This window comes from Papaver somniferum, chromosome 9 (assembly GCF_003573695.1).
Source record: "Papaver somniferum cultivar HN1 chromosome 9, ASM357369v1, whole genome shotgun sequence".
Classification (NCBI taxonomy): domain Eukaryota; kingdom Viridiplantae; phylum Streptophyta; class Magnoliopsida; order Ranunculales; family Papaveraceae; genus Papaver; species Papaver somniferum.
Window position 1 is genome coordinate 87,331,817 of NC_039366.1, and position 12,215 is coordinate 87,344,031.

Genomic DNA, 12,215 nt, shown 5'->3' on the forward strand with positions numbered 1-12,215 from the left:
GTGAATAGTCATTAGGGTTTGCATACTGAGGTTCATGACCTACAGAGGGTCCATAATAATAATCCCTATAACTATTGACATCATGGTCTGTGGGAGGCTCATAAGGTGAATCTTGCCCGTAAGCTTCTCTAATAGATTTATTCCCAGTGGCAGACCAAAATCCAGACATGTTATGTTTATCAAACAATCACACAATTCAAAAAGAGAAATAAGGCCCACACTTTTCAGTTATGAGTTTCAAAATTTTGGTTTTTTAGGCTTTAAAGGTAAAGCCTATTTGGGATTTTTGGTTAAAAAGAGGGAGAAAAATTTTGGTTTTTGAATGGGAGAAAACTTTTGGTTTTAATTGGGAGATAAAAAGAAAAATTTGGTTTTTAATATTGGGAGAAAAACTTTGGTTTTAAAATTGGGAGCAAACCCACATTGGTGGAGCAAGAATTTGGTTTTGAGTTGGGAGAAAAATTTGGTTTTGTTGGGTTTTGAAAACTCCTTTTGGTTTTAATGGGATGAGGCCCAGCTAACTGGTTCAAATTTTCTTTGGGACAAGCCCAGCGAACGGCCTAGAGATTTGAGTACACGGCCCAACTAACGAGTTCAGTGAACCAAGGCCAGAAATGCACGAGGCCCAGCTGGGTATTTGATTTTTGGGCTCTCAGTTAGCCAAAATACGAGGCCCACTTGGGCTTAAAAACGTTTTACAAATTCTGAGTTGGGTTCAAGCCCAGAGTTCGGAAACAAAGTGCACTTGAGTTCAAGAGTTTCAGAATCAATTTACAAGGCCCAGAATTTCAGTTTTTAAAGCAAGCCCACACAGTTATTGGGTTTAGGCTTACTCTTTTTAGCACGACCCAGATGCTTTGTTGTTCTAGTTGCACATCCCAGTTGGGCTTTGGTTCACAGCAACAACAACACTAGCAGCAGCAGCTCAGCAACAGCAACACAGCAACAGCAGCAGCAGCAGCACAGCCAAGAGCAGCAGCAGCAACACCAGCTCCACAGCACCACAGCAGCAGCAAAATTTGCAAGTTCAGTGAAATGCAATGAGATGCACAGCAAGAAGGAAGAGATTATGTGAATGCAGGAGGCAGTAAGATTAATTGAAAGATGCAAGTTATGATGCAGAACAGTATGCAAAGATAAATGCAAGAACAATATGCAGTGAAAATGCAAATGTATTTACAAGTTATGCTAAATGAAATGAAATGATTTTTTGTAAACAACAAAGAATATGCTACCAGAATGCAATAGAAGCATGGGATGAATAGATGCAAGAAAATGATGCAGTGAAGACTGCAAGATGATATAATGCAAATAAGATGCAAGAAACAGCAGGACAAGGGAATGTACAGCAAGAACATGACAGTAAAGATCAAGATCAAGAGCAAACAGTGAGCAAAGAGTATGAGATGCAGGTGCAGTTACAGATGAGAAACTAAAATGCAGTTACAGGAAAAACAACAAATATGCTTACACTAAATGCACAGTAAGTTAGCTAAGATGTAAGTAAAGAAAAACTAAGATGAACAATAAGGAAAACAGAAAACAGCAAAGCAAGATACACAAAGCTTCAACCACACAACAGCCAAGTCCCCGGCAGCGGCGCCAAAAACTTGGTGTGCTAGGAAAGATGACAGAAAATAAAAGCAAGATAAAGCCTACATGTTAAACCGCAAGTGCACGGTGTCGTGTTGTAGAATGTGCAAATACGGGTCGATCCAACAGAGACTAGTGTGTGTGTTTGAAGCTAGAGAAGTTCCTAAACTGTTTTCTAAGCTTAACAGAGAACAAAGGCAGTAACAAAAGGCAAGGCAGTAAACAAGTGGTGAAGTAAAATGCAAGACAGTAAAAGTAAGAGCAACAACAACAAAAAGAGGTAGTAACACAGGCAGTAAGCAAGTTAAACAGAGAGATGAGTGAACTGAGGTTAGCAAATCCACCACTAATCTTGTACTATGCCTTCCACTGACTGCACCATTCTTGTCCCTATAGCAGATAAGGGGTAAGATCCTAGTCTGCCCTATATCTGAGGGGTTTCCCCACTAGAAAGATTAATCACAACTAAAGCATTTCTCCAAAGTACTAACTGTCTAGGTAAAGCACAACTAGTCTACAGATCAATGATAATCTAGTTTAACATGAGTTGTAGCTTTATCAACATAGTATGAGCCTAACTACAATGCATACATGGCATACATTGTGAGAGTAAAATGCTGATGTACTAGGTTAATTCTTTCATGAGAATTTTTAACAATCAAGAGCAATACTATCAGAGTGCAATGCACAGTAGCAGATTAGAGTTTCATTGAAACCTTAGCAAGCAAATTAAAACATGCTAAACATAGTTAACAATTGCAGTGGAAATGTACAATGAACTTAAGATTGAACAAAAGTTATCAGTGGAGGGCACTGGCTACTCCAGGCCTCTAGGGTTGAGCTCTGGCTAACCCAGGCATACCCACACACACACAATACCATCTTCTATTTATAGTTTTACATAAAATCCCTAATTTCTAAACCCTAATTTTGAAAGAACCCAAATTTTGAAAATCGAGAATTCACTCACTGATTCTCTGAATTTGTCTCCTCTGCTCTCTTGCTCGTCCTTCCTTTCCTCTTCTGCTACGAACCCGTGCCTTCTTGGTCTTCTCTGCGCTCCTAGTTAACCCTAGCTTCTCACTGCCTAATTCATAACATCTAGGAATGATGCTAGGAATGAGAGAGAGGGAAACTAGGGAGATGGGTTTCTGTCGGGGGAAGTTAGTGGTGGTGACGCTCGAGGTCTGGGGTGAGATGGAGATGGTGGCAGTGATGGAATGGTGGTGGTGATGGAGTTGCAGGCTCTTCAAATTTTGGGAAGAAGGGGAAGAAGAGCTCGAGAGAAGAATGGGTTAGGGGTTGTTTGTTTTGGGATATAGGTATTCTAGGTTATGGTGTTGAGCGGGCTCATCAAATTTTGATGTCAGCGAAGGGAATATGTTGGATGAAAAGATGAGAGAATGATCCAACTGCACGATGGAAGTGGATGTGGAGCGACCGTTGGATATGGAATACATCAAAACTGACGGTCCAAGATGGAGTTAGGTGCTATAGTGTTAGACAGGAACATCAAAGCTCGATGTACTCTGATGAAGCGACCGTTAGATGATGGAATGGATCCAATCTGATGGCTAAGGAGAGAAGCGGGTTTGGGTTTGGATTTTGGGTTTAGGATATGGGTTTGGGTTTTGGGCCTTAGGTATGCCAAGACAATATCTTCTTTAAGGACAATTCTTCCTCTTCAAGCCCACTTCTAGTTGATCCGGCTCTTGCAAACATCATTCTTCGCTGCCTTTCTGCGGGAGTCTTTGCTGTTTCTTTGCTCTTTTCGCTCCGTGAGTTAACCAGACTTTATTTAGTACCTAAAAATGCAAAATTAATTGAGAAAAGTATTTATTCTTGAAAACAACGAAAACACAGAATATGGGATAAAATGGAGCGTTAGTGCACAAATGATGAGTTAAATGCCAATAAAAAGGTGCAAATATATACAATATTTGGCACTCATCAGCCTGTGATTGCTGACTTTCAACTTCATGGTCTCGCTGCCTTGCATTTTTCAAAGAAATCGGCGTTATTTGAGCTGCATGTGGATTTTCTTTCTGCTGGTGGATGTAGTTCCTCTACATTCAGCGACGTCGACAACAATTCAGAACTGATTAGGGCAGCTAGAGATAGTTATGAAACTGATGGAAAAAAATTGTTAAACCTCTTCTGTCCGATGGGTGGGAGAATGTCTTTGATGATCCGAACAAGCTTTTTCGTGGTGGTGTTGATGCTGTTCGGTTGGCCTGTCAATAGTATTGTTTGAAGACTGGGTATCGCGTAACAAAGGTGAAGAATGATCGTGAAAGGTTCACAATGAAATGCAGTAAGGTCCCATGCACTTGGATGATCCATGCAGTTGCTATTGATTCTACTTGCGATGTTTTTAGGATAAAAAAGTATGTTGGGAGGCACACTTGAGGAGCTGGTGTGAAGTTGAGAAGTCCTAAAGTATCGAAGAAGCTGGTACACAACTTTATTCATGATCGTGTGATGCACAACCCACTTATCAAGCCTCGCGAAATTGAAGATTATATAAAAGTTGGTGCTGATGTTAATATCAAATATCACCATGCATATCATGGTTTGGAACGGTCACACCATGAAATTTTTGGGAATGATGTAAAGTCTTACTCTGATCTGGTTTGGTGGGTGAATTCATTGAAAGAAACAAATCCTGGCTCTTATGTGGATTTTCAGTTTAACGATGCAACTCAGACATTTGAAAGGTTATTAATTGCAATAGGCGCTTGTATTGAAGGTTATAGACTTTGTCGACCAATGATTTTTGTTGATGCAACTTTTCTGACCGGGAGATTTAGAGGTACCCTTACGGCTGCTACTTGTCTGAATGGGAATCAAGGCAAGTGCTCTTTGTTACGTTTTAATTGTTATTGTTTACAAGTTATTCACTGCTTTTAATCGTTGGAACTTTTTGAGTATACCATTTATGTACTGAAAAGTTATTGTGTCTAACACACACTAATTCATATATGTAAGCATAAGACCTTTTTTTGAGTACAATATGTCTATTATGTACTGGAAATTCTTAGTCTATTTTCCAGTACATAATATATGTTACGTCTATTAATATAGCAACATACTTTGTGACAGTATATAATATATGTACTGTTTGTTTTTTGCAGGTTTTTATCCGCTAGCCTTTGCATTGGTCCCAGGAGAGATGTTGACAATTGGGATTGGTTTATGCGCAATCTTAGCAACATTGTCGATGACCGTCCTATCACCTTTATGTATGATCGTCATGAAGGATTGTTGAGGGCTATTCCTAAACACTTTCCTACTTCCCATCATGGCTATTGTTACTACCACTTGTAAGGAAACTTACCAATCAGGAAATCGGACGAGAAGTACAAAGAAGTTATGGCTTGTTTCAAAAAAGCAACTTATGCTCTCACACCAGCAAGATATGAAGAAGCACTAATGGAAGTGGAGTTAATGGGAAGGCCTGGGGTTGCTGAGTATTGCCGCAATATGCCTAGGGAACATTGGTCCAGCGCGTTCTCCACTGGCTATAGATTTGGTCAGACTATATCAAGCGTTGCTGAGTCCTTCAATAATTGGATTCGGAAAGACAAGAGGTTGCCTGCCTGCGCCCTCGTTGACATGATCAGTTTTGTGTGTGTGTTTTCTTTGTTTTTGGTTCATTTTTTTTGTGTTCAAAATTTATTACAGATGTTCTTTTTGTTCCATTCATAGGTTACGCGTTATGGAGTTGATGAATGAACATCGCAAAATGAGTCTTTTGATGGACCCAGAGAAGCTCACTCCTACCTACGAGGCGTTACTTAAAGAACATATTCAAATTGGTCGAGTTTGGAATGTTACTCGGTCATCTGCGTATGAGTATGAGATTCATTTGCCTAGGTTAGATTTATCCAATAAAACAACTTTTACTGTACTATAGCATACATGTAGGAGTGAATCATATGTTTTGTTTTTTTGTATTTGTTTGCAGTGCTGCATATATGTACTGCTTTTAAGTTATTTGTGCTGAAAAGCTTTTTGCGCATCTGCAGGTCTCACACTGTTGATCTGCTGAACAAGACTTGCACCTGCCAAAGATGGCGTGTTTATGGTTTTCCATGCTCTCATGCTACATTATCTATTTCTGCCAAGGGTGGTCGATACGTAGATTATATCGAAGACTACTTCAAAGTTACAAATTTTCAGAAGCTGTATTCAATTGCTATCAGACCAATCCCCAACTACAACAGGCCAGAGCAGTATCTGCCAGAGGATACTATTTTTCCACCCCATCCACGAGTTCCACCAGGTAGGCCAAAGGGAAATCGTATCAAGAATGCATGGGAGAAAGCTAGGAAGTCCGTCCGTTGTTCCAACTGCAAGAAGAAAACTCACCACAACAAGACAACGTGCACTGTCATTCCTTCATACCCATGAGTTTTAGATTTTCAGTTCTCCCTTATTAGTTTTATTGGTCACAATGCAGATTCTGTTTTGCGCATCATTTTAAACACTTTTGTTAGCTTTTTTTAGAGTGCTGAAATTATGTATTGTTTGATATCTTTCTGGGACAAGGTACTTTGTGCTCATTTAAGACTCTTTTAATGGTACTTTGTACTTCATTATCCACTTTCAATATTATTGGTTTTTCAGGTTGATTTCCAAGTTTTTTTTAATAGTGCAAGGGTTATGTACTCTAATTAAGTTGTTATCTACTTTGTAATGAACAACTATCTGGATGAGTTTTTTTTCAAGGTGCACTCTGAAAAATGTTATAATATGTCACACCTATGTACTACATAAATATTACAGTGAGTATGTACTATGTGTTTCTTCCAGGTCATTGTGGTTGTTCAGGATTTTTGGAGTACATCTATTATGTACCCTAAGTTCTTCTAGGCCATTATGGATGGTTGTTCAAGACTTTCTGAGCGCAACTATTATGTACTGTGTGTTCAATTAAGACACACCAAACAAAGAGACCAGCTCTGAGATTCATGTTCTCTCCCATCATGATTAACAAATTTAGAGAGTCATATTCTTCAATTGAATCTAATAGCTGGTCTATGTTACATAAGACACACAAAAACACTTCATACTATGGACTTTTACCATCCAACATGTCAACATTTTTATAAAGCGAAACAATTGTACATAGATTAAAGACAAACACAATAGTTTCGAGAACAATTGTTATCAAAATAAATAAGAATAATTACTAAACTTTGATATTGTCTAAAAAAAAACTATCAAACTCTAAATATGTTTTCTATGATAACTTCTACTATGCAATCCTAATTCATATAAGCACTGTCTTAAAAACCTTTTGGAGCATGAATATTCCAGCTCTCCTCAGGAGGAGATGTTGCTGAGAGTATGTCGCATGCTAAAGAAATCCTCTTCTTATGCATTTTGTCCTTTAGTTCTTCTGGGTCTCCCAAGCTCATTCGCACTCCATCAATTACTTCCTCCTTTGCAACTTTCTTCATGATGTGCATGATATATATTGCACAATCTGGATAGTCTTCCTGTTGAGGTGTTGGGTAACTAATCATCTTTACTCTGTGTACAAGTGGAAGGCGGGGGCTCGACAAGCATTCATTAATTGCTAACAAGCAGTATTCTTCCATAAGATTAGCATTATCGAGACACTCGTTTTTGGATACAGCTTCCCAAGTGTTGTAGTGGAAGAATTCGCCTTTCTCGCATTCACAAACAAGAAGCGTCCAATGCACATTTTGGTGTGACATTGGAATAATAATCTTCCTGGTTCCTTCCTCCATATTCCTGATGGGTAAGAAGACAGCAGTGTTTGCTGCTACTTGATGCACTGGGTCACTTAAATAAAACTGAAAAGGTAGAAAAAAAAGAATTAAATTTATCAATGTAGTAAATATGTACTGAAAATTATAGTGTAAAACACATATATGAAAGCATAATATTTGTTACAACATTAAAAAAAAAATTGTTTCGTTTTAGTTTCGCAGATATGTTATTCAAATTCTCAATATATAAAACAAATAAGCATGAATTCAGATTCAATGTAAAACAGTATCAGAGATATGCACTGCACTTTACAAAGACATGATGCATGTTGTTTATCGAGATAAATTGGAAAACATACCCAGCCAGTTGGATCAATGTGGAGTAATGGAAGGTACTTTCTCTGTCCATTCACCGGTTGCTCATTATGATATGATTTTTTCAGTTGGTATTACCAGTAATTTATAAGATCTCCCTCTAAAGCCCTGTTATATAGCAGATCTTCAAATGTCTCTGCAGATAATATGTGATGACCAATCACAGCAGGAGCTTTCCAAGCACTGGTGCTGCAAATTCAAATAATCCAAATCAATTATAAGTTTGATTCTAAACGAAGTACATAAAGTTTTGTTAAAATGCAAGGGACCTATCCAAGAGAGACTCACATTGAGGTAGCTTTGTAAAAAAAAGAAGAGAGAACCGCTCTTTGTTGTGAACTCGAATCCTTATAGAACGGAGATTTCCTTAGGCTCAACAACTTGCGTGCATTCTTCACTTTTTTAGGAAGTTCTTGCAGATTTGGATCACCTTTAGATTTTCTCTTTCTCACATTCTCGCCATCCTTTTTAAGAACTTTCTCTGTTGGGCAATCTTTTTCAACTGGGTTTTCAGTTCTGGACTTTGTTTTTGGCCTTTTAGGTCCCGACAGTCCTTTGCCACTAGCAAACTCAGGATCAACTCTTTTCTGCGGGTGGCTCCGAGTTACTGGCTTCTGAGGGGTGTATGTGATTTTTGGAGTAAGTTTCTTCTCCTTGGCTGAGATAGTCGGCTTTTTCTTCTCCTTGTCCATGACTGACGTAGTCGACTTCGCTATTGGTTTGACTTCATTACTCTTTGTAGCCAGCCTATCTTCGAGTATCTTGGCAAGTGTTACGTCATCTTCCTCTGATGTTTGACTAAATCCAGATTCGTTATCCTTCAATATACCATAAACGTAAAAAAAAACAAATGAGAGACTAAAAAATCAAAAAAAAAAAAATGAACAAAATAGAACATATGTATTGTCGGATTCTTTTCAGTACAGAACTTATGTACTTTTAGTTTCACTGAGTACATAACATGTGTACTGTTGGGTTTTCCCATGTTACTGAACATATGTAACATAAGTAGTCCATTAAGTATTGATAAAGTTGTTACTTTTCACTTTTTTGGTAATTATAATTACCTTCTGTAGCTCAGAAAGAAGTTGGAGAGTCTCAGCATATGCATTAGCTTTTTCGGCGCTCATATTCTTCTTCAGTCGAGCTTCCTCTGCCTTTTCAGCATCTAAAACTGGATACTTCTGTTTGAGAATCGGCAACATTAGTACATATGCTAAAAGCATCATTAAAAACAAAACATCATGGCCTTCTTCAAAGCTACTGCTAGATTCTTCTTCAGAGCTACTGCTAGATTCTTCTTCTCCTGAGTTTGGTTGTGGAGGTGGGTAAGCTCTGTGATATATATCATTCAAAAGCTCTTCTAGGATACTCACATCAATGGGGAGGCCGTCTTCTTTCCTGCTCTGTAACTCACCCCATTTTTCTGCAATTGTCAGCCTCAAATCTTCATTCTTTACTTCCAAATCCTCGAACTTTTCTTGCCAATCTACTGTCAATGGCACGTCTTCAACTGGAAGCCTTTGAGCAATTTCATTCAACATTTATTTTTCATACATAGTATATTCATCCTTAAATTCTTTAGAGAACTGGAAAAGTACATATAACACACACATATAACCAGTTTTTGTATCAGTATAACATATATGTACTCAAATAAATAGTGCATATGACACAAACACAATCATTTTGGTCAATCAGAAAACTGCTTTTCTGATAGTGTCCTACCTAAAAAAAATCATTTAATATGTATGAAAACATAATAATTATACTTAAATTCATCAACTTTAATCAGTTTTTTAGATATGTACTGGTGCATCATTGTTTCCTAAACCAAAACTACAAGAAGCATAATGAAATAAAACTTATCCTAGTAATATGTATTGTTTTTCTTAAGGACTTACTGTGTATTGCGAAGCCTCCATATCCTTTAGAAACTCAACAGATATTTCTTTGATGTTCCACCTTGCCGCTCTTGGAAGGTATCGATCATCTGGTAACGTCACTGGTTTCACCAAGTGAGTATGCTCCGCATACAACAACTATGACAAAATAACATCAATAGAATCAAATACAGAAACTTAAATGACAGTAGAGTAAATATGTACTTGGAAAAAAAAACTTGTACTAGATGATCGATACCAGCAAATAGACGACACAACTAGTGATGTCCTCGGGAGTGTTGTAGTTCTGATTGATTTTCTTCTCTAAGAAACTATGTATCAGGTCAGGCCAAGATACATTCTTTGACTTCTCGAGATCATCAACTAAACCAAAGTACTTTTCTTTGAGTTTATGAGCATCTTTTGTTGTAAAAAAACAAAGTAATACACATAAACATGCATAGTAGCTTAACCATATCTTCAATTGTTTGTTCAGTTTCTACTCTTGGTATCCTGTACTCCATATCTTCATCATCTTCACTATCGGGTACTTGTTCATCACTGTCATCATCACTTTCTTCGCCACCTTCAGATTCATAATTCTTGATTCCAGTACGCTTGAGCAGTTTCAAGATGGCATCTTGTAGCATTGGTCTTGTAACCGTGTTGCTATCACCAAAGTGTCTAATGTAGAATGGTTTCTGCCTCCATCCACCACCTCCCATCAAAAAGGTGTCATCAGTTCTTCTTCCTGCCATTCTTGGCATTCCAAACATTACACCCATTTTTTCTGGTGTCGACGTGTAATGTGCGTTTCACCTCTTCTAACAAACTCAAATGTGAGCTCATTCTTGACTCGACCCCTTTTGTAACACTTCAAGTACTTTTTCACTGCACCTTCCAACTTTTCCCAATGACTTTCTGAGTACTTAGTGTGCCAGAACATCAAAAACATCTGTCCATAAGAAGATTCAGATATCTTTTCCAATGTGGCTTCACTCAAAGTATACTTACTCGCCTTCATTTTGGCAACCAGGCTATGTAATGCTGTGAAACCAGACCTATACAACTTCCTAACAGATTTTGGCACAACCTTACCTGTAAAATTTAATTGGTTTTATTTCAGTATAACATTTATGGACTACACATTCATCATCTCAGAAACACAATCAATCACTATTGGCCTTATGTACTTCATATCCAAAGATTATTATCACATAAACAAATAAACTGATGAATTTAGAGTACATAAACACTACAATGTCTCAGTTTTTTAGTTATGTACTTCCAATTATGTGCCAGAAACACAAACAGTGGTAAATAGACACATAAACAATGTTACCCATTCACTACTGGACTTATGTACTGCCAAAAAATAACCTAATTAAGAAAAAACCTCAGTATTTGATATATGTACTGGTGGTTCTATGTAACAGAAATAAAATGAAACACATTGCATATCACTTTTGATTCTTATTCTACAGTTTTATAGTTATGTACTGCCAATTCTAAGTGCTAGAAACACAAAGTAGAAGTTGCATGTAAACTCTGATGGGTTTTCATAAATTTTTAATCAATACTTCAATATGTACTGGTGGATCTATGTCCCAGAAACACAAAAAACATACTGAAAGTGTTAGAAATAGTACCTTTTTTCCGAATTGATGCGTTTTTACTCGGTTTTCTTCGTTTTCTTGTTAGTACATCTGGAGATTCATAGTACGATGAACTTTTTGAAGTTTTTTTCTTCGATTTTGGTGTTGCAACCTTTTTACTCCTTTTCCTCTTTGATTTTCGTCTTGAAATTCTTGAATCGTCTTCTGATGTTCTAGGAGCAGTGTTATCATCCATTATTGTTTCTTCTTCTTGGATTGTTCTTGTGATTTTTCTTGTTTTAACCATTATCGGAAGAGAATATAGGTTTTAGGGTTTTTCTCTATTCTTGTGAATCAGAATCGTTGTTTGCAAACTATTCTCTGAATGATTTTTGAGATCTGTTGTCTCAAAAATCTCTAAATGAATTTGGGTTTCTATTATCTCTGTGAAGAGAAAAAATTTTCTCTTTGAAAATATCTGAATGTGAAGTCTAAAAACCGCAAGAAGGTGGTTGTACGGGAAAGAGAAACCGCAAGAAGGTGGTTGATTTCACACGTGAGTAGTGCTGGAGTAAGCTGGTCATTTTGCTAGTTTCAAATAATTATGGACCTGATGATAAGTCTAAAAACCGGTTGGACCCTACTATAACTAACTTAATGGGCTTAGGACCAACTAACAAATTTTCCTTTCTTGAATGCACAATAATACTATAGTCTTCTTTCGTTCATTTTGTTTTCTCCGATATTCTTCGTTGCTCCGCAAGCGCTTGCTTCTCGTTTATTTTCCTTGTTATGCATTTTCCTTTTTCTTCCCACATTGTTGTATGCTATAATGATTTCAACCCACCTTTCATGTATTCCTTCGTTTTTCTCCTCACTTGTCTACTGTCACACGGTAAAAATGGTTCCAAAGTGTGTAGTCTATTGATGTTGCGCACTAAGAGACTTGGCGTTGCATGCTAAGGCCCTAATATCAACGACATAAAAGGAGCTCTGATTACTAAACCCTCAAAAATCTTCAGATTAAG

The 12,215-nt window shown here is 37.5% G+C and overlaps 1 protein-coding gene across 1 annotated transcript; it reads left to right on the forward strand.

The window, feature by feature from the left end:
* The first annotated feature begins 4,074 nt into the window (after positions 1 to 4,074).
* On the forward strand, positions 4,075 to 6,006 carry LOC113312237. Its single transcript, XM_026560994.1, has 5 exons — positions 4,075 to 4,310; positions 4,728 to 4,835; positions 4,938 to 5,183; positions 5,302 to 5,469; positions 5,622 to 6,006. Exons 1-5 carry the CDS (start codon positions 4,075 to 4,077, stop codon positions 6,004 to 6,006), a joined length of 1,143 nt encoding a protein of 380 aa, XP_026416779.1.
* Positions 6,007 to 12,215: the final 6,209 nt, after the last annotated feature.

Excerpts from the sequence above, each read along its gene's own strand:
- LOC113312237 (XM_026560994.1), top strand. The coding sequence starts at position 4,075 with ATGCACAACCCACTTATCAAGCCTCGCGAAATTGAAGATTATATAAAA. Across the intron at positions 4,311-4,727 it reads GCAACTCAGACATTTGAAAG|GTTTTTATCCGCTAGCCTTT; the intron begins GTTATTAATTGC and ends TGTTTTTTGCAG. Across the intron at positions 4,836-4,937 it reads GACCGTCCTATCACCTTTAT|GAAATCGGACGAGAAGTACA; the intron begins GTATGATCGTCA and ends CTTACCAATCAG.